General features: G+C 33.4%; 3 protein-coding genes across 4 annotated transcripts; 1 reads left to right on the top strand and 2 right to left on the bottom strand.

The window, feature by feature from the left end:
- Window positions 1-246: 246 nt before the first annotated feature.
- Window positions 247-3,804, top strand: LOC137827997 (LEAF RUST 10 DISEASE-RESISTANCE LOCUS RECEPTOR-LIKE PROTEIN KINASE-like 2.1). 2 transcript variants are annotated; one of them, XM_068634393.1, is made up of 4 exons: window positions 248-1,156; window positions 1,241-1,294; window positions 2,083-2,106; window positions 2,205-3,804. In XM_068634393.1, exons 1-4 carry the CDS (start codon window positions 349-351, stop codon window positions 3,455-3,457), a joined length of 2,139 nt encoding a protein of 712 aa, XP_068490494.1. In that variant the 5' UTR covers window positions 248-348; the 3' UTR covers window positions 3,458-3,804. The 2 variants fall into 2 exon arrangements, with proteins under 2 accessions (XP_068490490.1, XP_068490494.1); XM_068634389.1 differs by having other exon boundaries at window positions 247-1,294.
- A 1,063-nt stretch (window positions 3,805-4,867) lies between these two features.
- LOC137833117 (putative disease resistance RPP13-like protein 1) lies at window positions 4,868-7,881 on the bottom strand. Its single transcript, XM_068641493.1, has one exon. It carries the CDS (start codon window positions 7,805-7,807, stop codon window positions 5,045-5,047), a length of 2,763 nt encoding a protein of 920 aa, XP_068497594.1. The 5' UTR covers window positions 7,808-7,881; the 3' UTR covers window positions 4,868-5,044.
- An 11,613-nt stretch (window positions 7,882-19,494) lies between these two features.
- On the bottom strand, window positions 19,495-20,465 carry LOC137830117 (protein ASYMMETRIC LEAVES 2). Its single transcript, XM_068637270.1, has one exon. The coding sequence runs from the start codon at window positions 20,375-20,377 to the stop codon at window positions 19,742-19,744; it is 636 nt and encodes a 211-aa protein (XP_068493371.1). The 5' UTR covers window positions 20,378-20,465; the 3' UTR covers window positions 19,495-19,741.
- Between the last annotated feature and the right edge of the window lie 4,765 nt (window positions 20,466-25,230).

The following is a 25,230-nucleotide window of genomic DNA, read 5'->3' as shown; positions in this document are numbered from 1 at the left end:
ATAATAAAAAAAAATAAAGCTAAGAAAAGATACAAAAGATAAAATAGAGAAAATGGGACATCACTTGTTATGAAGCTTGTTGTTTCCTAGAAAAGATGGGAATTGAATTAACACTCGTTTCTTAACATTCAGATCGTTTTTGTTTGTGTGGTGCATAGTGTAAAAGTCTGCACACGTTGAACGACTTTGAAAGTTTATGATACTTGCTTGGTTACTATTTAGTAGTTGAACATGAACCAACATTAATTGTTTTGAATCAAAATTTAAACAAGTGGTCCTGCGTTGTAAGTTGATTTTGGTGAATTATATAACTATGATCTTGTCCACTTATACGACCAGAGGTAAACAATGGTGGTCTTATCTTCTTTCTGCTGCTCTGCACAATCACTGCTTGCCCGTGTGGCTATCATTATTGTACTATTCCGGCAAATTCACGCTGCCAAGGATCGTCCAATCTGTGCTCCTTCTTCCTGTGGCAAAATTGGCAACATAAGTTATCCTTTCCGACTCAAAGACGACCCACCTGGTTGCGGGCTCCCAGGGTTCGAATTAGATTGCGTAAAGAATGTGACAGTCTTCACTTTGTTTTCAGGGAAATACCATGTTCACAATATCAGCTACCAAACATACAGCATCCAATTGACTGATGCAGGTGTTGAGGAGGACATTGCTTGCTCCATTCCTCGCTATTTCATCTCTACATCGAACTTCACTGACATTGCTCCACTAACTTTCTGGAATGAGTATATGTATGGGCCTTCTTATTGGCCTCCGTATGTAGCGTTTCTAAACTGTAGTGATCGAGTGAGTGATGATCCTCGATACGTGGAAGTGAATGGCAGACTTTGTGATTCTGGAGGCCATGTCTATGCCGTTCTTTCTTCTTCTGCTAAATTCACAATGATGGACATCAAGGTAGGCTGCCATTTAAAGGCTGCTACCTTTACAAACAATAGCCATTGCAACAAAGTTTCCTATGCTGATATCCATGAGTGCCTGCATAATGGGTTTTGGTTGAATTGGGTAACACCAGTTATTTGTACAGACCAATGTGGAAAGGGTGTAGGATGCTTCGTCAATCAAACAACTAATCAAATTGAATGTCAACAAGATTATTGCCAAGTTTTAGGCCTAGAATTTGAAAAGAACCAATGCGGTGAGAAAACATTCTTCTACCTGCAATTTTTCTGTCTCTTTTGTCAAGTACAATATAAGCTAATGTTTTCTTTTTCTGTTCAAGGAATTCAACATCAAATTCTCTTATATATAGTTGCAATTCTATACTATATAGCAGGTAAGAGCTCTCTCCCATATCTTTGTTCTTTCAATTACTATTGTATTGACTACTTAAAGTTCATCATTTTCATTTTGATTAGTTAGTAAGGTATACATCTTCTGTACTGTTCATGCTAATGACCTGAAAGTTGTGCATCAAAGTTAATAAATCTTTCTATACTGAACTCAACAAGGTTGACAGGATTTTCTAAACAAAAGCCTTGAAGGGATATTCAATGGGAGTTTTCAGAGAATTCCTATATTGCCATAATGCATCATCTTTTTTTTCAGAAAAAAATTAACTAAATAAAAGGGAGCATTTGAGGGATGCTCAAACCTTTTACACAAAAGAGGCCAGAAACCTCCCAAACAAACAAAACCAGCAAGGCTATGATCCAACTCAGAAAAATTCTTCAAAACTCCAACAATTCTGCATGAAATGGTTTATACAGATCCTATTCCCCAGCTCCCACAAAAAACTTACAATCCTAAAAACAAAGCTAATAATTCCCCAGCCATAAGGCACACTATATTGCCATTATACATTCAGGATATTTCCAAATTCATTTCAACATTAACCAAGATATATTTGTTTGAAAAGGATTTTGTGAAAGGACCATGAACTCCATCCCCCAAACACTAGACAAATCAGAAACCAAAAAGTTATTTGGATGCATTGCATGACGCTAGAAATAGACGTTTGTGGAAAAAGAAAAACTTATGTTTTTCTATACTGTATCCAAAGTATATATCCTTTGAATATTGAGTGTTCTTTTCTTTTGATGCTATTATATTGCTATTTTGCAGGCTATGTTGAACTCTTCATAATGGGTAATGGCTTGTCAACTGATTTCATATTTAAATAAACTTACTTATTAGACCAAACTTGGATTATTTCCTTAAACATTCAATGAAATTTATCTTCACAGGACTAATCCACGCAATAACACGTTCACCTAAGTATTGGAGATGGGAAGAAGATTTTATTTCATTAGGCCCTATTTCAATATTTGTGGCTGCAAGATTTCTATTTGGAGTGGCAATTTTGCTTGCACTATTTATCCATAGGTGGCGACGTAAGCATTACTCAATGTATGAAAACATTGAAACTTTTTTGCTACACAACAATCTAAATCCTATTAGGTACGGATACAGAGAAATTAAGAAAATGAGCAGAGGTTACAAAGTTAAATTGGGTGAAGGAGGTTTCGGATCTGTATACAAAGGAAAACTTCGAAGTGGATCAGAAGTAGCAATAAAGATGTTGAACAAAGCGAAAACTGATGGACAAGAGTTTATGAATGAAGTGGCTAGCATTGGAAGAATACATCATGTGAATGTGGTACATCTCATTGGATATTGTGCTGAAGGACAAAAGCGTGCTCTAGTTTATGACTACATGCCAAATGGTTCATTGGATAAATACATCTTCTCCAAAGAGGAAAGTGTCCCTTTAAGTTATGAGAAAACATATGAAATATCTCTTGGCATAGCTCGTGGGATTGCTTATCTTCATCAAGGCTGTGATGTGCAAATTCTACATTTTGATATTAAGCCTCATAATATTCTTCTAGATGATGACTTCATTCCAAAGGTTTCAGATTTTGGACTTGCAAAGTTATATCATGTCAAGGATACGTCAGTTGCTTTAACTATGGCTAGAGGAACTTTAGGTTACATGGCTCCAGAACTATTCTACAATAATATTGGTGGAGTATCCAATAAGGCCGATGTGTATAGTTTTGGAATGCTTTTGATGGAAATGGGAAGTAGAAGAAGGAACTCAAATCCTCATGCTGAACATTCAAGCCAACAGTACTTTCCCTTTTGGATATATGATCAAATTAAAGATGAAAAAGAGACTCACATAGAAGATGCCTCAGAAGAGGATAAGATTTTGGTGAAAAAAATGTATGTAGTTGCCCTTTGGTGTATACAATTGAAACCAAATGACCGTCCTTCAATGAAGAGAGTTGTGGAGATGCTTGAAGAAAAAGTTGAAAGTCTTGAAATGCCTCCTAAGCCTGTTTATTATCCTCCTGAAACAGTTGGACATGATTGTGGAGACAACTCAAACCAATCATCATGGAGTGGTTCAACTAGTTCTAGCGAAAATCTTGGCAAAACCAACACTAATCATCCATGGGAGAGCAACACTTTGACGAACAAGAAAATTGCTTAGAGCTAAATGTTGGTCGTCCTTTAAAAGATTGATTTGGAAGGAGTTAGCTGTTAACAGGGAAAAGGTTGTTAATTTTAAAGTGGTTGCTATTATATATGTTGTTGCCTAGTATATATCATGGTCAGAAAAGTTTCATTTAGTAATATAATTGAATAAATTGATTCTCGAAATTAAATGTACTTGAAACTTTTGGCAAAGGTTTGGGTTTCAAAGAACTATCAGTTGCACTTATGGATGAGTTAAGACCCTCAGATAAAGTAGTTTAATAGGACATGAGATAAAATCATGTCTATTGTAGCCAAATTTATATATGCATATACAAGTCTTGGGTTTTGGCATTTTGGCAATCTGTGCAGGCAAAGGTTTCTTGAGTTCAGTTTTACATCATTCACTAAGTTTGCTCCCATGCTTTCCAGAATGGACCATAATTACTCGTTTTTCAGTCCCTTCTTTAGCCTTCTGTTACACTGGCTGCACCTTTAATCATTTGCGTTTTTATATATTAACCCTATGATATATGAAGATTCCCTAGTGATAGACACTTAAACACAATGAATCAACTCTTGTTAGTTGTTTTCCAGAAATATGTCATTGTTTTTGTTCCAATTATCAGTGGCCTTTCTTTGGCTGATGAACCAGGATTTAAAAAGGTTCCAAGAGATTCTCCAAGAGCTTTTATTTGAAATACTGGCTTTGGGGCAAGTTTCCCATTCCCGTCATCAGAAAAGGAATAAAGTATAGCATATAATACCAGATTTCTTCAATATCTTAAGATAGATAAAATGAGACATGAAAGAATGGTGGACCTTTATCCTATTTGCATAGATATTTTACATTTATTGAATATAAAACTTCAAGTTAATATTATTCATTTTATATACCTATAATATCTTGAAAATAAAGAGTTTATAACCTTCTTCAATTGCAGGTATATACCAACAAAAATACCTTTCCCAGCAAAATTATGAAATCACAGATAGCACAGAGAACATACTAAAAATCTGAGACCACATGTGCAGAAAACAGAACAAACAAAAACAAGCAAACAACGCCTAAAACTCACCTGTTTCAGCATTTTTACACAAAGACAACCAATCAGAATAGGTGAACATAGATTTGGCATAAAAATGCCAAGTGGTGTTGAATAATGCCTAGCATTATTGAACACCACTTGGTTTCTCTGTTTCCAAGTAAGGTTAGTTTTCTTATGAAGATGGCTTAAGCCAAACAGATTAAAGTTAATAATTGAATTAATATGGATAACACTTGCTATACCCACCCAATTCTCACACATATGCCACACCTTTTCACCTATCTTGCATTGGAAAAATAGGTATTCTACAGATTCAGCGCATTCAGTTCAGGACACAATTATTTAAATAAGGAGATAGGAAAAGTGAATCACAAAAATTTGTATTAAGTGAAAAGTTTTATTCAGTTTAGTCAATATGGTTAAAAGTTATTTATACCACGACTGATTTTAACATATATACATAAATTTTATTTGCAAAAATAATTTAGTAAATATGAAAAAAAAAAGTATTTTAGAATTACTTTTCCCATTGTAAGCCTTCTCACTGTAGCCCACTACACATGCAGCTTTCCACAGTCACGTAGGTATAAACATAGAGCCCTCGGAGCGGAAGCCTCAAGTTCTTGGCAGCCTTCAATTTGTAGTATTTTCAAAGGAACAACTTGCTGTGGAAGCTCTCCTTTCAGTTTCGGACATCTTATTATGAAAAGCTGTCGTAGACATGGAAAAGCACCTGTCAGAGCTTGGCACTCCCACTTTTCCCATTGCCTCATATTGGAGAAGATCAATGTTTCAAGGGATTTAAATGAACAAGAGTTGTTCCCATGAAAATCACCATCAATTCTCACTATCTCATCAAACCCTGAAATCTCCAGCTTTTTCAGAAATGGCAAAAGACCAAGCGAAGGAAAACGTTGGCAACATGTACAATTCATCAACGCTAAGGACACCAGATTCAGTAAAGAATTATCGAGTAACCAATTTGGAAGTTGTTTACCAACATAGTTCCTTACTGATAACTTTTTCAAGTGTTTGGAAGGTCGTAGATTCTCAATTACATCCCCAACTTTGGTTGAATCAATAGAGGAGCTGCCCATAATAATCCATTCTAACTGTAGCTCCAAAAGGTCTGGTTTGTTCTTCAAATCTGCTTCTAATGCATAAGAGGGATTCTCAATATTCTGCAGCTCATGAATTCTTAGACTTCCACGAAGATTCAGTTCTCCTAATTTCTGAATACTGAATTCCTTATTTTTTTCAACGTAAAACGAACTCATCAATACTTGGAGATTCTTCTGCTTTCCCAAATGTGCTGGCACAATTTTGACTTTAGTATTTATAAATTCAAGGCATCGCAAATTGTCCAGTTGATGCAAATATGAGGGAAGCTCCTTCAATCTTCGACAATCGTTCAACTTCAGTATTTGCAACTTTTTGAGTAAACTTATGGAGTCAGGTAGTTTTTTTATGTCAGTAAAAGAGAGATCTAATGAACGGAGATGCTTAAGATTTCCTACAAATTTAGGAACCTCTCTAAGGTTATAACAATTAGACAAAGACAAGACGCGTATCAACTTAAATTTAGAGAACAAGTCATCTATCGACATCTTACAATACCAAGGGCGATGAAAAGGATTATACATTCTCCAGTCAGTTGGCATAAATGTATGCAACTTTTGAGTATCAACCAAACTTCCAAACCCATCAAAATGGACAATACCAATGGTTGGAAATGAAAAATGACGGCTTGTCTTGGGTATACCTTTTGGTTCATCAACTCCTAACCTGATGCAGATGTCCTCACAAACGAATTTTGCCAAATCATTTAGAAGGTCATGCATCATAAAATGCTTTGGCTCTTCTTTTCCAGATTCTTGAAAGAAGGACCAAGATAACAGATCATTGAAATAATGTTCTCCAACTTCTTTAGGACTCCTTTTGTGTAGAGGGCTTTCTAGAAAATTTTCAGCCAACCATAGTTGAATTAAATACTCCTTGTCAAACACATAACCTTTGGGAAACAAGGCACAAAAAGCAAAGCATTTCTTCAGATAAGAAGGAAGGTAGAGATAACTCAGTCTTAAAGCAGGGAGTATATCACTTTCATTTTCTGAAAAATCCCATATCTCACTTCTCATAATGCTTTCCCATTCCCAAAAGGATGATTTATTGTGTAATAGACTTCCCATTGTTTTCAAGGCTAAAGGAAGCCCATTACATTTTTCAACTATCTTCTTACCAATCTCCATGAAGTCTCGATGTGGTTGAGGATTAGCACTTTGGAATGCATGTTTTGCGAACAATTCCCAGCAATCATCTTTCCTTAATACCTGCAGGAGGTACTTTTCTGATCGCATGGTACCAGCAACCTTCTCACTACGTGTAGTGACAAGAATCCTACTGCCTTGGCCTCCGAAAATTAGGGGTTTCTGCACATCTTCCCATTTAGACTGTCTTTCGTTCCAAACGTCATCCAAAATGAGAAGAAATTTCTTCCCCGTCAATTTTTCTTTCAGTCCTCTCTGAACCACTTCTTGTTGTATACTATGATCATTTGAATCAGTAATTGTGTCAAGAATTGCTCTTGATACATTGAGAACATCAAATTCCTGTGGAATACTAACCCAAGCTTTAATATCAAATTTACCATCAATCCTTGGGTCATTGAATACATGTTGGGCGAGTGAGGTCTTACCCAACCCACCCATGCCAACAATTGAAAGTATAGAAAGTTTGTTGTGAGTGTCAGATGTGAGCCAGTTAAAGACAAATTCTCTGTCTTCATCTCTGCCATAAATAACACTTTCATTTGGCAAAGATGTATATGTTAATCTACTACTCGATCCTGGTGCAACCCCAACAACACTAGCCTTTTTCAAACCTAGAACATTGCTTTGGGTTGCAAGATCTTCTAGGTCTTCAGTGACTTGTTCCATCCTGGATTCAATTTCATTTTCAAAGAAAGTGACAAAAGGAGATTTGAGGGAATTCCACACCTTGTTAGTAGCACTCTGAGACTCAGCTTCCACTTGGCTTTTGGAGAGTTCATAATCTATTTCATCCAAGAGATCTTCTGCATCAAACACAACATCTTTGGCCCTGAGAAGCCAATCTCTCACACGTGGATCTGTGAACTGTTTTTGCTCTGCATCAAAAGCCACAACATCAATGGCTAGGAGATTCATCTTCAGGTGGCTGAGTTGCTTCTTTTTGTGTTTTCTTGCACCGAATATGTGGACAAAACGGGAAGCCAAAGTGTCGATAGTTCTCTCGACGAGAATAGAAACAAGAGCACCGGTAACCATTTCTGCTGTCATGGTAAGAATAGGAAAGGGAGTTGATCAATGGAACTGACTAATTTGAAGTGAAGCTTATGCCTTTGAATCGGTGTTGTGATAGTAAATAACAGTAACAACCTATTGTTTTAATGATGTATTTGAAGGCTAGTGAGCCAATAAGAATGGTCAATTACGGTGGCTAACTAATCAATAAATAAACCCAAATCATCTAACATTGCATGTATATATTTGAAAATAACATTGTAAAGGACAAAAAGAAATTGACGTTGCAGTAAAATATAATATAACTGCAATTCATTACATGAATAATTAGATTATAACAAAGTGTGATGCAGCTATATAGTAGTAGATTAAAGCATGAGGCAGGTAGCAGTATATTATAATAATGAGGAATTTTATGCATGGTTGCTTAAAGATGGTTCTGAAGTGCACATAGTGGCAAGTTCTGAGGAAATGTGTGGTAATGAGCTATTTTATGAATGATTGCTTTATTTTAAGGTTGCTCAGCATAATTTGTTTTTGATGGCCTAAGCCAATAATAATTGTCGATTTCAGCCACAAACTAACAAATAATTAAATCCAAATAATCTAACATTAATATTTGAAAACAACCATATAGTATTGGACAGAGAAAAATTGATTTTGCTGTAAAATATAATATAACATACCTGCAACGTACATTGGATCCACATTCTTGACGAAAGACTCTTTTTCCTACTCCTTATCTACATTGCATTTGTTACAACTGAATCATCCAAACCATTTTACTAAGTGTTTGCTGAATATTATTGTTACCTCTTAATATTACACGAGATAGCAGTATGTCAGCTAGCTAAATTACTGAATTTGAGTCTGGGATAATTATAGGCAAAGGAATACAAGGTTTCAAATGGTCTCCATGAAAAATTAGTTTTCAATTCCGTCTTGATATGTTGACAATCAAACAGTTAATTGCTCCAGATTATAATCGTTAAAAGTAGACAAAAAAAATAATCTTTTACTCAAATGTGGATTCTGAAATGAAATTTTTTTGAAAAGTTATAAAGTGGTGTTTTTAAGCATGCAATTGTCAAAGTAATAGTTTTCTTATAATTTACCGAGCAACTTGGTCTCTAGCATATACTACCTTAAAGGAGTAATACCACTGCTGGTGTGATATGAATGAACTATTGTACTTTAACAATGAAATCAACTGAGGAATATGTTGGTCTTATAGATCTCACTCCAAGATACGGTCAATTTGCAGAATATATAAGTATAGACCATCCTTATCTTATAAGCCAATTATGTTTATAAGACGATTATGTGTGAATGAGTTAATCTAACTCAATTATTAATACAGTAGTAGAATCTTTCTTAACAATATGACTTGTGTTTACTAGGAATTCCTTATTAAAGACTAACAATTGCAATAACCTATACAATCACGATAAAATTTTGAGGATTACCCAACTGGTTGAAATTGAGTGGCAAATTAGTGACCCCAATAAATAATGTCTGAAGGTGTGACAGTCACTGCAAAATATCTTGGTTGATATGTTGTAATGACAAATTAGTGACCCCAATAAATAATGTCTGAAGCTTGGCAATCACTTATGCAATGGCATAAAATTCCCTAGAATAAGTGGATTGTTGCTGCATTCTAGAAGTGAGCTTCCTAGAGAAAAACGCAATATGATGCATATTTTGGCTCAAAACTGCACCTATTTCAATGCTCCGTGCATCGGTTTCTAAGACAGAAGGCTTAGAAAATTCTGGAAGGGATAGTACAAGGGCCTTAGTGATGGCAGCTTTCAGATTTGCAAATGTTGAGGCAGAAACATCATGCCAGCAGAAACTAAATTTGTTAAAGGAAAAGCTTTAGAAGCATAGCCTTTAATTACCTGCGATAATACCTCAATTGTTTGATATTGAGTGGTGTAGGCCAATCTAACACAGCTTGCACCTTGTTCAAAAATTGTATGACCTAAGTATTCCATCTGTTGTAACCCAAAGGTGCATTTGGATAGTATTGCTTACAACTCATTGTTGCAATAATTGTAAAACTGATTCCAAATGTTGCAAATGAGATAACTATATTGGACTATATACCAAAATATCATAAAAAAACAAGACATTTTCTCAACAAATTTCTTAGCACATCATGCATCAAATATTGAAAAAAGTGGCAGGGCACTAGTAAGCCAAAAGAAATAGCAAACCACTCATAATGCCTTGGTGAGTTCTGTAAGCAGTTTTATACCTATCATCATCCTCATCCTCCTTGGAAGCTCTGTTTCTATCTGTCTGTTTCTGTTTTGGTCTTCTAAGGAGGCCTCTTTGCGTTGTGCAATAGGTTTTTATAGTTTCACTTGTAGTCTAGTTTTTAGAGTAATGGTGCAGCTGGAAGAATGTTAGGTTGCAGGGTTACTTAACTGTTTAAAGTTCCTTTTTACAAGGGTTGGAGCATCTTTAATAGTCCATTTTATTGATTTAATTCTTCGTAGATAAAAAAAATAGTTATAATAGGAAACCTCCAAGTTTCATCCTTCTTAACCAATAAAAAGGGAGAAAAGGAAAGAAGAGTATAGAAGAGAAGAGAAGATAAGAGATGGGACTTGTGCTAGGAACACCAAGTCCTTCATCTAGCATATCTTGATCCATCCTCTCAATTTGCTATTTCTGTTTGTGATGGTATTTGTAAGGATTAACAAGTTCATAACCAGGTGCTAGAGGGAACGGCAAAAACTTGTCCATAAGTGTTAACAACACAGCCAGTTTAGAGCAAGCATGATTTTCAAAATGCAAGAAGTACAATTTTGCAATGGCTTGTGAGGGTAGTGCATTCTTCTTAAATGATGAAATTGAACCTGACCATGACGATTTTATTGCTCCTCATATAGATTAATCAATTGATTTCTTAGATAAAACTTCCAAGGTAAAATTATTGTAATCTAAAATGTGAGGCCATAATGTAGACAACCATGTTGCACCAAGTCCAAAATAAACATCTGTTACTGGTAGTAGTAAACAGGCAACAACAAGGAATGTCCCTTGATTTTTATCTCCATTCAACAACCAAAGTATTTCCATTTCCTTCCAATACCTTAAAGTTAGGAAAAGGGGGTCTGTTGGTAATTTTCAAGTAATGAGCTAATCTTGGCTGAAAAAGATTATTAGAGCTACCACTATCCAATAGGACCTGTGTTTGGCATACCATTCACACAACCTTAAACCAGAAGCTCCCTTTTAAGGCATTGTAAGATAGATTTGGTTCAGACAGAAAAAGGGAAACAAAATTTTTCAGGTTCATCAAGAGGGTCAGTGTGTGGTTCAATAGATTCCTCATTCTCTTCTAGCTGCATTAACAAGTATTGTTTATTGGGATGTTTGTGAGAGGAGAAAACTTGTCATCACAAGGAAAACATAATGCCTTGCCTATACAGTTGCATTTCATATGAAACCATGGAACAACCTCTCTATCTTAATGGATCACATCAATTGCTAATCCTTCTTCATCAGAAATATGTTAATAATCGAAAAATTGTTCATCCATACCCCTTTATTACAATGCAATCTTTATAATAACAAATTAACCATATCATCATTGAATTTGTTTTCTTAGTGTGCACACCAGGTTCCATTTCTTCCTCTGCTGTAGCCTGGGTCCAAGACACAAAAGACTTTTTTTATCTCTTCTTCATTGGCATCATTTTCTAGGGTGTCTCTACCTGCACCCCAACAAATTACCTCCTGCACCCCATCATTCTTTGAAAATATCATTTTACCCCTTCTAAAAATGACTTCCAGATTATTCTTTTCGGAATATTTCCATAACATACTTTTCGGAATACATTTTATTAGGCGTGGCAAAGCGGGCCAGCCCACCCCACATTGGCCCGCCCCGCGCTTGGCCCGCAAAAATGCGAGGCGGGTTGGCCCGCCCTGCAAAGTTATTGCGGGTTAGAATTTTTGACCCGCCCCGCATAAGAGCTGGCCCGCAGGTTTGCGGGCCAGCCCGCGTTCTTTTTTCTTTTTTTAAAAATTATATATATATATATATATATATATATATATATATATATATATATATATATATTTACATTTTGTTCTTAAAAAATTGTCAAATTAAACCTATATATTTGTTACTATCAAACCTAAATGTTTTTTCTTCCTTTTCAAACATAGTGAAATATCAAAACATTAAGATAAATATCAAATATCATTATTCTCCCACTTCTAAAACATTAAAAATACCTAATTCCAAAACATTAAACATAAACATTAATTCAAAAATATTAAACATAAACATTATTGTCGCGATTGTATTGTGTTTCTTTCTTTGAAATTTTGTGAAAACCTAATTGCGTTGCCCAACTGCTACTAAGTGCCAATTTTTTTTTCTTGCGTGTTAGCGGGTCAGCCCGCCCCGCTCCGCTGCTGGCCCGCGCAGGCTGCGGGCTACTGCGGGACGGGCTAATGCGGGTTAGCGGGTTGAAAAGGTTAGTCCGCCCCGCGTTTTTTACCAGCGGGCCGCGGGCCGGCCCGCACGGCCCGCCCCGCTTTGTCATCCCTACATTTTATGAATTCTGGATTTACCATTCTGGAAATTAAAAAAATGTGTTCTAGAAAAGATGTTCTTGAATAATTTTTTGCCTTCCAGATTTCCTATTCTAGAAACACACTTAGCATACGAAACCCCTGTTTCGGAAACACCTTTTGCTTATGAAACCCTTGTTCCACAATCATCCAAAAGGCTGCTTCTTCCTGCACCTCCATACCTTCTTGTGCCACCCTTATAAATTTTTCGTATTCCAAAAATACCCTTTTCAATATTCCAGATTACATAATCTGGAAGTCTTTTTCTAGATTCAGAATTAGCTTCCGGATTATGTAATCCAGAAGTCTTTTGTGATTAGCTTCCGGATTACATAATCCGAAAGTCTTTTCTATACATAAGATTAGCTTCCAGATTATGTAATCCGGAAGTCTTTTTTTCATATGTGTTATTAGCTTCCAGATTAGATAATCTGGAAGTCTTTTCCTAATATGAAATTGAATTCTGGATTATAATCCAGAATCCGGAATACATAATCCATAGGCTTATTATTTCAAATCGAAGGGGGTGGGAAAAAAAATAAAATAGTATTTTCATATTTAGTATGGGGTGGCACAAGAAGGTATGGAGGTGTAGGAAGAAAGAGTCCATCCAAAATTATCAATAATAATTCTGGTATTGCAAAGAATCTACGGGTGCAGAAAGCAAAATGTAGGGGTGCAGAAAGATAAACATTGGGGTGCAGGAAGAAATACCCCATTTTCTAAGGTCCAACCAGCTTCTGGGCACATAGCCTTTACAAGAGAAAGTCAGGTGCAGAAAGCAACAGCTTTCCATGCTTTCATCTTTATCTTTATTAGTTAGTTATCTTATTAATTTAGTTTTTATAGATGTATACGTTTCTTAATTTTATTCCTATAATCAAAGAAAACAAATTAAGAATACTAAGAATCAAAATTAGAGACCAACTAAAAAATGGACTGCATATATAAAAACATTAATGTTTAACATATATTCAACAAGCCACAATTAGACATATAGATTAATTTAATACATTTTATATACATAATAATCAGATTGATAATTCAGAATAAAAACTATTTGTCTGCTAACCTTGATCTTAAATTAATAATCTAAATGTTTTTGGCATTAACAACTTTATTATCAATTTTGGGAAAGTCCATATATCAGTTTAGGAAAAAAAAAAATTTTAAGGTTCTTCTAATAAATCATACAAAAATATAAGTGATTATTTTCCAAATGTTATATATTTTTTAGGCAAACGAATATGTTTTTAACCATCCAAATATATAGAATTCTATGTGTGCGTATATTGCTAAAATCCAAAATATGGATATTTTGCTAAAATCCAAAATATGGATATTTTGCTAAAATTAATGTTTATTATTATAACAAGAGTATAACTTGAAGAAACTTATCAGTATACATAATATTTTTCTTCAGGTAGAAAGAAAAAAGATAAGAAATGTTGTATTTAAATAAAAAATCACATCGGTAAAAAAAACAATAATATATGAGCAAATGTATATATGTAGGTAGTATATAAACTCGTAAAAGTATGATATAATTTTTTTTTAATCAAAAACAACATCTGGACTACAAAGTTAATTTTTGTATAAAATAATTGTAAGGCGATATATTTTTATAAAAATTAATTGAATCCATATTTTTGTTATGTTTTTCCAAAAATATTATAATTTAAATTCATAAATGCATAACTCTTAGAAAATATTCTTTTTCACTTTTGGCTTTCTAAATAAAATATTCTTGTCCCTTGAATCTATTATAGGTTTGCATACTTGCAACCAAATACATTTTGATCAATAATTGTTTATTTATTATAATATTTAAAATACATAAATTAGATACTTCCAATATAATCGGATACATTCAGACCAATAACCGTTCATTTAATATAATATTTAAAGTACATAAATCAGATCATAACTCGTTTATAAGTTAGTAGCGGTTATAAGTTATTATTATAAAATCTCTATTTATATCTCATGATAAATATTTAATGTTTTTCGTAATGGTTTGAGTCCAACAAGATCTATAAATAGGTGATGAGTCTAAGGGGACACTAAACTTTATTTTGTACTCTTAACACTCATATTGTTAAGCACTTATCATTATCTTTGTGCTCCTACTAACTTAAGCATGAAAAGAAAGCCCATTCCCTGAGGAATATTTAGTCCTGGTCACCCTTCGAGCTCATTTTTGGTAGGATCATTTGACGCCCACCGTGGGACCCTAGTAAAACTTTTCCCTGGGACCACCATAACTACTAGATGTAGCTTATCAACATGAGTTCTTCACAAAACAACATGACCACCCAGCTCGAGGCTATCCTCCAAAGGAACGAAGAAAGCATGCAAAAGGCAATGGAGAAAGTTCTCAGACAAATGCAAAGATTGAAAGGGATATAACATCTCTGAAAGAGCAACACGGGGTGCAAGCTGAACAGAACCGAGCTGAGATACAAGCTTTACAAGATTAATTAGTGGCAAGAAATGACGACCAAACTCAGACTAATAGGAATCATACCCAGTATACGACAGAGTCCCAACAATTATCGCATGAACCACCTATTCGACAAGAACGTACCTCTCCTTACACGTATACTCCAAGATCATCCTGGAGGGAGACTCGTTATGCTCCAACTCGATGATCATCGTGGATGGAAACTTGGGGACATGAGCAAATACCATTCAAGGTACTACCTAATCCTCCTCTCATTGAAACGATGAAAGTCAATCAAGAAGGTTTCCATCCCTTTACCTTCGAGGTCATGAGAGTTCAACTACCCCGAAAATGAAAATGGTTGAGCTTGGAAAAATACAACAGGACTTCAAACCCCGAGGACCATCCGGTTGTAGCCATGCACACCCTACTAATAGGACTTTGTTCAGGGGAAGTTCTTAGACACCCTTAATGCGGATCCTCCCGCCAACATTGATGAACTTCACACTCAAGTTGTCTGATACATCAATATTGAGGAGAATGTTGATGGAAGAAGAAAAATAATGAAAACTTCAAAACTTTTCACTTCAGAACAATATCCCTAAAAAATGCGAACCGATACATTTGAATATTATACTCCCTTTAATACAAGTTGGGTTGTGATCTTGCACGAAGAGTGCAACCTCGGGTTGGTGTAACTTTTGCCTCCAACAACTAGTCATCCATCAGCTGACTTGACCAAGAAATGCAATTATCATCACAACATGGGCCACACTACGGAAGAATGTTTCAAGGTAAAAGATCTAATCGAAGAACTTATCCGATCAGGTGCTCTTGGACACTTCGTACAACAGGCGTAACCCGATTTTGGAGGACACTCCCGAACATCCACAGGAGAAACGCCTTTCTGATTGACACAATGTGCAAACTTTATGGTTCCCTTTGAATGTGATAAAGTGCTCTTTTTTCTTACCTCAGTTTTTTATCTTTAAGAAGGGTTTTTTTCAAGTAAGGTTTCAATGAGGCTTATTCTTTTGAAATAAAGTTCCTTTTTACACATCATGGTTTATAATGATACTTATTGTAGGCTATTATTCGAATTCAAACAAACATCGAAAAACTTCATTAAACTTGAACCAAATGGTCAAATCACAATCCAAGTTCAAACGAACATCGAAAAACTTTATGAAACTTGAACCAAACGGTCAAGTTACAACCCAAATGAAACCTTATCAAACTTAACCAAACGATGAATTTATAATTCGAATTCAAAACATAAATTTTTTTATAAAACTTGAGTACTATATTTTGAATTCAAACTATTATTAGAAATAATTAACAAAGTACCATAAAATTTCACATTTTTTAATTAAGTCAGTACTTATTAGGTGAAGTGATTGTTTGCTTTCATAAGAGTACTTTTAGTTCAGTACTTAATAAAAGAATTCATTATATTGAGTTTTTATTATTTGATTTTTCTGTCATCTCGGATGTCTTAATTCTTTGATTTTTTTTATCAGAAAAAAATGATTATAATAGAAATATTTAAGAGATATCCAATCCTTACACAATAAAAAAAATATCAAAAAATCTAACATACCACTGAATATAATCATAAGAGCAAAAGCAAAATTATATGCAACTAAAGCTCCCTCACTTGCTCTTACTGATTGCAGCTGAACCCATACTTTGATTTTGTATTCTCAAGTACAACATTAATAACATTAAACACGAAATTTTGGTACCGTAATTATTTTTACTTTAAAAATGATATTATTTCGTGGTCCACATGGTTGATTAAATTTTGTTTTAGTATTTAATTTTAAAAAATAAAATATTTTAATTTTTTATAAAGATAATAAGGGATTCAGAGTTTATTTTTAATATTGTCTAAGTTTATGTATTCAAAATTGTAAAATCAAATGATTATGTTATTTAATTGAAAAAAAAACATAAATTTAATTAAAAAATACAAAAGAATTTGATATTTTAATTGAACAAAATAAAAATTATTTTAAATATTAATAATTTTTTAATTTATAAAATAGTATTTAATTTAGTATTAACTCATTATTTTTTGTGTTTAAAATTAGTTGTTATTTAATAATTCTCTTATAATATATATAATTATTTTTAAAAAACTAAATATGGATTAATATTACATATATATAATTAACTGAACAATAGTAAATCAGAAGTATCTCCAATAAGAGATTGGATATATAACTGTTAAGAAAAAAAAAATCAATAGGAAATGTAAAATTCAAAGCTGTGGTGTTGCAAGTTGTTTATTTTTTAAAATTTTATATTCCAAACAAAAAATGTATTTGGTAAAAATTAGGTTAAACTTTATTTTAAAGGGATTTTGGAAAGCATTTTCCCTTTCTTTGCAAAACAAAAAGGTTTATTATTCTAAGTAACCTTTGAAAATGCAAGATGTCTAACTTCTGAGTTTTTAGTCTAGAGAAAAAATTTAGATTGACATTATTATTTTTCTATAATAGGTTTATTTCATTAAATTGGTGTTGGTACAAATTCTTAACGAAAATAAGTTCAATTATTTAATTATGGTTTGCCAAAATTGATGTAAAAAAAGGTTGTTTTTTTACTTTTTAAAAAGAAATAGTGAATGTTAAATTGAGTTTCTAAGATATATGTGCGTTGCCATTTATAGTTAAATAAAAAAATGAAACTTAATGAATTTTATTCTCTATAAGTAAAATATTTGAAAAAATAAATAAATTTTACTTTCTATAAGTCATTTGACAAGGACATAGAAGTTATCAACAACTAGGGTACATAACCCTACATTAAAGAAGACAACTGGAAATAAAAATAGAATCAAAATTCAAAAATTAAAAATTAAAAACTGGTTTTATATTCTAAAGATTTGAAAACCCTAAACTAAAAATCACCCAAGAGAAAATCATAGACCTAAGATTGATGGTGTCCATGCATTTGCAAAACAACTTGATTACGTTGACGTTTTGTCACATCTGATGTTAATTTTGTTTTCTCCATGATGAGATGACAGAGAAAGAGGATTGGAGGGGACAAAGAGCATGTAATTAAGGAAGTCATAAAGAAGAAAGATGAAAGAAATGCAGTAGTAGGTGGTTCTAGAGCACATTACATATTCTTTTATTCTTTTCTTCCACAGTTTGAACATTGGAAGGGTGAGCACATATGTGGAAAAGCGTGCAGTGCCAAACTTCAAGAAAAAGTTGTGTTGATAGAAACAAGGAACAAGGAATAGTCAAGGGCATAGCAGTGTGATAATGCAGAAGAGAAAAGGTAAAAGAATTGGTCAAGTCACCCCTCATTGAATTCATTTCATACCCAATGGAATTAACAAAGGCGTTCAGATGCAAGACACAGGTCCATAGTGTTGGCACTGTCTAATAAATGCCAATGACATTCACAATTAAACGTAGTAGTGTGACTCATTATTGTGTTGAGTAGTTTTACTCAGAACAAGCAACTGCTATAAATGCTCTTCTTTTACAGCAAGGTCTAATCATCTTTTTCTCCTATCTAATACCAACTTTAACTGTGTAACGTGTAACTTGTGTGGCCAAACCAAAATATGACAGAACAAAAGTGAGAAACACAAAAGATTGATGCAGATGCAATTGATTCAAGCATTGTTATGGACAATGTGGTTATCAAGTGTTGTACCAGGTCAAGTTTTTTTACCATAAATTTTGGTGGATTTCACTACAGTGTATTGTCATTACTAGAACAAACTTTTATGTAATTAATAATCATAATCATTATCTTTCAGACACTGTTCTTTCTTTACTTAATTTGCATCTGAGTGCTTATACACAATCACCCAAATGAAACAGTACAAAAATAGTTAATTATCTTAATTATAATATGTTATTTTATTGTTTATATATTATTCAATGAAGGAAAACTCAATAAAAAGTTGTTTTTTTATTGAATATTGAATGAATGTTTGTTTTAACACATCTCTCTCTCTCTGTGTATATATATATATATACTGTGTTTTTTTAATTTTGATAAATTAGATATTGAAATATGTACTGGAGGTTAAAATATTTTTATCCTTGGTAAAAACAGTAAAATAATAATAATAATTAAATAGGGTCAGCTACTTATGTTGACGTCATATTTAAGTTTCTACCTAGAAGTTCTGCAAAGATGTAAAGAAAATATTAAAATGCAACTTGAGCTCTGAGGTATCATGTTCTTGAGAAGTGCCCCTCAAAATTGTGAAGATTGTGGTAAGATTCTTTTTTCTATATCTAGTGTTGTCAAAACTCTTAATATATAACAATAATAATAAAAAGTAATTGTAATCATACACTCATGCATTCAAATTATGATATTAATTTAATCATCTTCATCATACATTTTATCTGTTATGAGCTTTTTCTCACACATTATCTCTCACCAATATGATTTCTTTCTCTCTATATGTGAATATTATAGAACAGTTCTGTGCTGAAATTATGCAGCAGATCAATGAAAATGACAATTAACAGAGAGCATGAAAATTTCCAAACTTAGAGTAATAGTATTTCCAACATGAGGAATTGCTTACATTATATGTATAGAATCTGAAGAATATGACAGCGTTATGAGTCCAAATTTATACATTGTGAGTGATAAAATATGCAGGTGGAGATGATTGAAGATGGTAATCACGAAACCACAATCAAATGAACCATATTATAGATGAAATATTAAATGAAAAGTTTAAACTAAATTAATCACCTATGACTAAAAATAAAGAAGCGATAGATTGACAATTTGCACCAGTGTACAATCCTATTTATTCGTCTAAAATTTCAGTTGTTTTCATGACAAAAATATTCTTTTTTATACCATAAAATCAGAAGTTGTATACTGGAACAAATTGTCAATATATCATTACTGTTAAAAATATATAACCTGGTGAAACCCTAGGAGCGGTTGGCAGTGTGGCGGTCGTCGCCGCCGCCAGCAGCACTCTGATGCTGAAGCTGGTTGAGTTGCCCTAAGCTGGCGGATATGTTCATGGCCAAGAGGCTTGCATCGTAGTTGTTGCCTCCATCAAAGGTTCTTGCTACTTGTTGGTGTTGGTCTCTGGGGAAGAACTGGTGGTGGTGGAAGTGATAGTGATGGTCTCGGGCAAAGGTATTAGCAGTGTTATTCTGGTGGTGGTGGTGGAAGGCTGCGGCGGATTCAGAGGCCATGAGGGTGTGGTTGGTGGTGATGCTTAGGTTTTGGTACCTAGAGAGCTCAGATTTGGCACAGTAGAGATCCATTTGAAGCTGGCGAAGTTGGTGCTGCAAAAGGGATATCACTCCAACACAGCCATACACAGGGTCACGGAGTCTCATCTCAGCTTCATAAGCAAGGGAATTCACAGCATCTTCACGTTGATGAGGGTGCAAATCGTTGAGAAGCTTGGTGACATTGCTGGCCCCAAAGATTCTATGAACATTTGCAAACTTCTGAGGTTGGTCAGGAGGAAAATATGGTGCAAAAGCACACTCAGGTTGGCACTTGCGACGCAAGAACTTGCATGCTGCACATGGTGAATTTGAAGAGGCCATGGTGGATTCACTCACTTTGTTGAAGAATCCTCTTCCTAGTAGCTATAGATAGCTGCTATCTCTTTTTTTTTTTTCTTTCTCTCTCACACCACCATTAATTTCTGTGACGCATTCACCATGTTTGTTATCACTATATTGTAAAATAATGATAATAGTAATAAATGTTATCAAGAAAAGAGAAGTGATCAATTAATGTGTGTGTTAGATGGCCAAATCCATTATTTTAGGCATCTTTTTGGTACTCTCCATTATTTTAAGCTACACACTCTTTCCCTCCCTTCTCTAGTTATTTTACTACATTTATTTTCTCCTTTGAAATTCAATATCAAACCACCTCAATTAATAGAAATTGCTTCCCTTTCAACATGCCCATAAATTATCTCTTGATTAAATTTTATAATAAGTTATATCCTTATTCTTTTCAAATTTTGGTTATTTTAGTATGTCTTGAGAGGGAAAAAGGAAACAAATATCTAGAATAAAAAAAAAATATGATTCAGCAAGGGTTTGTCAACTGGGTTTGGGTGGAATAAAGATATTTGGGAGATCCAAGAGGGAGAAGATGAAAAGAGCAATGGGATTGAGGAAAATACAAAAGTGACAAAAACAAGGAATAAAATAAGCATATATAAGTTGATTCAAAGATTGATTTAGCAGTCCACTTTCATATCCTGAGACAAAATCCTTGATTCTTGTGCTGCTGGCAGAGGAATTGAAGACAAAACCAAGAGCCAGGGTTTGTACATGAGGAAGGAGTTTTTTGCCTGGGGAAAAAAATAATGTTGAATGTTTGAAGGCAGAAGACACTCCCTAGTGTAAGTAAGAATGAGAATTGATTGTTTAACTTTGTACGATGGAAGGGTATAAATATAGGGACAAGAACTTAATTAATGTAAATTGTTACACTATATTCTACACTTTTTAAGTTGGATCAATGCATAAAAATTTTCAATTTTCTCTGCTAATAAATCTTTATAACTTGCTTGACATGTTCATTTTCCTCTTCTTAGTTTGCTTCCTTTGTAGTTTATGAAGCCATGACGAACGAGAAAGTAGTAAAGAAATGGAAAGAAAAACATATTTATATTGTTCAAATTAATGGGACGTATTAGTACAATAAGATTTTCTTTACAAATCTCAACCACTATATATAAAACTCCAATAACTTCATATTTATGAAGCAACAAGAAGAAGAGGTACAGTAAAAGAGTCGGGTCTCAAATATCCTAAAAGAGCATAAAAAGAAAAATGGAAAAATCCTCATTCGTTACTAATGAGGAACAAAGACTTCGTAATTTTCAAATATGTATACAAGATGAAAAAAAATGAAGAATTTAAAAATAAAGAAAGAAAAAATTCTTTATTTTCATACGGTAAGGAATTAGCTGAGACAATTTTACTCCAGATGCACCTACCACACAAATAGAGAATGATAAAACAGAAACTTCTCAAATGTTTAAGGTAGAAGGTAATGAGTAAAGAAATAACAAGAAAGAATGACACACAAATAAGGTGGTTTCATTGAAATGTTAACAAACCTAAATCTATATCAACAAAAAAATTGACTAAATTATGATATTACAAGTCTTAGTTTCTCTCACAGCAAACTCTCACTCAAGTATTATTCAAAGGTTGACATCATCTGATGATACAAAGGTCCTAATATATACAACAATGCGATTATAATTAACACAAGTGAAACACAATTATACTAACAAGGGAGAGACATGAACAATACTTCCCATTTATTGTGTTGGAAAGCCATTTAGATACTTTTGTTACATGGTCCAAGTATTTTTAGACGCTAAGAGACTAGATAATTTTATGAGACTCCTTAACACATACAAAGAAGTTGCATATAAACACTAGATGGTCTAGTAATTTTAGACGAATTAAGAATCTTTAGAAACGATTTTACTCAATCTTCAAGAACTCTGGATAACAACATTCGAATAAATATGTGTTTTATTACAAAAGAGAACATATCATTATAACTCTTTGATTAAAGCCTCCAACCATCAATCTCTCTTTGAATTTTCGTTGACCATTTTTCTAGATTACCATCTTTATGAATGAGAATCCATTTACAGTTGACCAATCAAGAACTCATATGTCTACAAACAAGAGTTCAAGTATTATTCTAATGAAGTAACTTCATCTCCTCATTCATGACATCCTCTAACACCTCATTAGCAGCTATTAAGGAGTATGCAACAAGGTATTGTGAAAAACAGGATGAACACAAGAAGGGATGGTTGAATTGTGTTTTTAAAAAATCTTCTCGCTATTTTTCGCAAATTTCGCCTGATATTGTATTATCAAATGATAAGTGTGATCCAGATAAGATGATCTGATGAAATATTTTCACAAAAAAAAAGTTTTTATCCTTCTTCTTAAGTTAGTTATAGATAGATAACATGCAAATAAACACAAAGAGAAGCGGGAGAGATTACACACTCTTTGCTTAAGACAAATACAATGTTTGAGTGATAAACATATCATAGGTTTTCTCACTAAAAAGGGTAGTGTCTTTTTCTCATATACAATGGTTAGGTTCTCTTTACTAGTTTTCTATGATGAACACAAACAATGTTTTTACAAAGTTTTAAGCTCGGATAAATTTGACAAAGTTTCAACACTTGCAAAATATGATTATTCTTCTTGTTTTTTAAAGTATGTCTTTATATAGACTTGGAAAAAGTAGTTTTTGCATTTTTATTTTTTTTTGTCATTGAGTATCTTTTTAACTCTATTGATTGTCTTCCTCTTCTTCTTTTGTTAGCATTCTCACCATTATGGCTACTCCCATGCTCACATTTTAAAGATATTAGCTTATAAGCCATTTCAATTTCATTGAAGATGACGTCCTGGCTTATCATACATTTCTTGAATCCTGGCTCAAAACACCATAGACAATATCCTTTTACAGCTTCTGGATAAGCCAAAACCATGTAACTAACAACATGTGCATCTAATTTTCCTTGCCTAAAGTGAGCATATGTATCGCAACCAAAGATTCTTAGCTTTTCAAGGTTAGGGAAATGTCCTTGCGAGATTTTCTCAAGAGTCTTCATCTCTAGTGTTGTTAAGGGACATTTATTGATTACATCGGGAGTAGTAACAACAGTTTCAATCCAAAACACCTTTGAAACTCTAGCACTCAACAACTTGCATTTCACACTTTCTAGAATAATCCTATTGAACCTCTCAATTAGGTTATTCGGTTGAGGAGTCTCTACTAACATCCAATGCCTTGTGCCCTTCTCCTTGTAGAAGGTGTTGAACAAATGTGAGAAGAATTCAAGATCGATATCATGAACATAATTAATGGTCCCCAGAGGTCAACATGAACACAATCAACGGTTCCCTTCGTTCTATGTCGTCCAACATTAAAATGAATTTTTCAAATTTTTCCTCGAACACAATGTTCACAAAATTTCAACTGCTCAATTCTGTCATCATCAAACAATTGTTGATTCTTCAACTCAACTAAGCATTTTCAAGTACATGACTTAGCCTTCTATGTCATTTCTCAATATTAAATAAGATCGTTTGCTCAATAGTAGATATTGAGCCAAACATTATAGCACATTCTGAGGGATACATCTCATTCTTCCTTACACCCTTCATCACTACCATGGATCCCCTCAACACCTTCAACATTCCCATTTTTTTCCTTTAAACGCATATTTCTTCTTCCCAAGCTCACCAAGGGATATAAGGTTGCACTTCAAGTAAGTTAAGTACAAACCTAACTTCCTCAAGCACTCTCTCAGTTCCATCTTCCACTGGAGTTGTTTCATACACGTAGACGATTATTAACACTAGACTGTTTACCAAATCTAGATGATCTGTCAAAGTTGTTACCCTTCTTCTGCCTATTTGGAGGCACCCTTTGGTGTGGCATTCCTTCTTACAATGGTAACATATAATAGACGATGTATATCCATTCATGTTCATCCTCAAACTGAACTGCTTTTACCTCCTCTATTATCACTAGTGGATGATATACCCCTTACTTCAAGGTCATCTCCAGCACCAAATGCCTTAATATTAAATAGAGAATGATAATAGAGAAACAAATAGATGTAACGGGTAGAAGGTAAACAGTAAAGGAAGAACAAGAATCACACATACAGAAATAAAGTGGTTCAATTAAAGTGTTCAATTTATAATTTCCACTAAAGAATTCACTATAATCTTATATAACAACTTAGTTTCTCTCATAACAAAAATATTGCTAGACTAACAAAAAGACAAGTGAACAATTTTCTCTTTCTTGAATTGGAAAGTCACTTAGACAATTTTACTCGATGATTTAAGTTTTAGTAGACACTAAGAGACTACATGGTTTATTGGGACTATCTACAATATAAAAAAAAAAAAACTACATATCAACATTGGACGATCTAATACATTTAAACAGTTTAAGAACCTTTAAATAAGATTTTATTGAATCAAGATTTACACATAAATAATATTTTTTGTTTCCACACACCTAAAATATTGGTGGTTAATTAGATACCAATTTATCAATTATTTATCAATAATAGAAAATAATTTAGCTATCAATAATTTTTTTAGTCTCTAAAATATTATCTAATTTAGTCAATATAATAACTAATTATTTTTTATTTCTAAAATTAATTTCTATTTAATAATTTTTTTAGTAATTACATAAGGAACTTCTATTTAATAATGAACTCTATTCATAACAGAAAATGTAAAAAATAACCGATAAAAAATTGTGAAAGTTAATCTTGATTAACAATTGAGTCTAGAAAATTAGTTTGCGTATGTGAAATAAAGACTAGTTGGAAATGAATAATTCATTTGTGGGTCCTAGACTCATA

The sequence above is a fragment of the Phaseolus vulgaris genome, chromosome 11 (genome assembly GCF_000499845.2).
Source record: "Phaseolus vulgaris cultivar G19833 chromosome 11, P. vulgaris v2.0, whole genome shotgun sequence".
Taxonomy (NCBI): domain Eukaryota; kingdom Viridiplantae; phylum Streptophyta; class Magnoliopsida; order Fabales; family Fabaceae; genus Phaseolus; species Phaseolus vulgaris.
Note: the sequence above shows the minus strand (reverse complement) of the source record. Positions and strands in the feature narration are given on the sequence as shown.

What these genes read in the sequence shown, in the direction of transcription:
- LOC137827997 (XM_068634389.1), top strand. Translation starts at nt 349, where the DNA reads ATGGTGGTCTTATCTTCTTTCTGCTGCTCTGCACAATCACTGCTTGCC. An exon ending in AATTCTATACTATATAGCAG is followed by an intron (nt 1,295 to 2,082) that starts GTAAGAGCTCTC and finishes GCTATTTTGCAG; the next exon opens with GCTATGTTGAACTCTTCATA. An exon ending in TGTTGAACTCTTCATAATGG is followed by an intron (nt 2,107 to 2,204) that starts GTAATGGCTTGT and finishes TTATCTTCACAG; the next exon opens with GACTAATCCACGCAATAACA.
- LOC137833117 (XM_068641493.1), bottom strand. Translation starts at nt 7,807, where the DNA reads ATGACAGCAGAAATGGTTACCGGTGCTCTTGTTTCTATTCTCGTCGAG.
- LOC137830117 (XM_068637270.1), bottom strand. Translation starts at nt 20,377, where the DNA reads ATGGCCTCTTCAAATTCACCATGTGCAGCATGCAAGTTCTTGCGTCGC.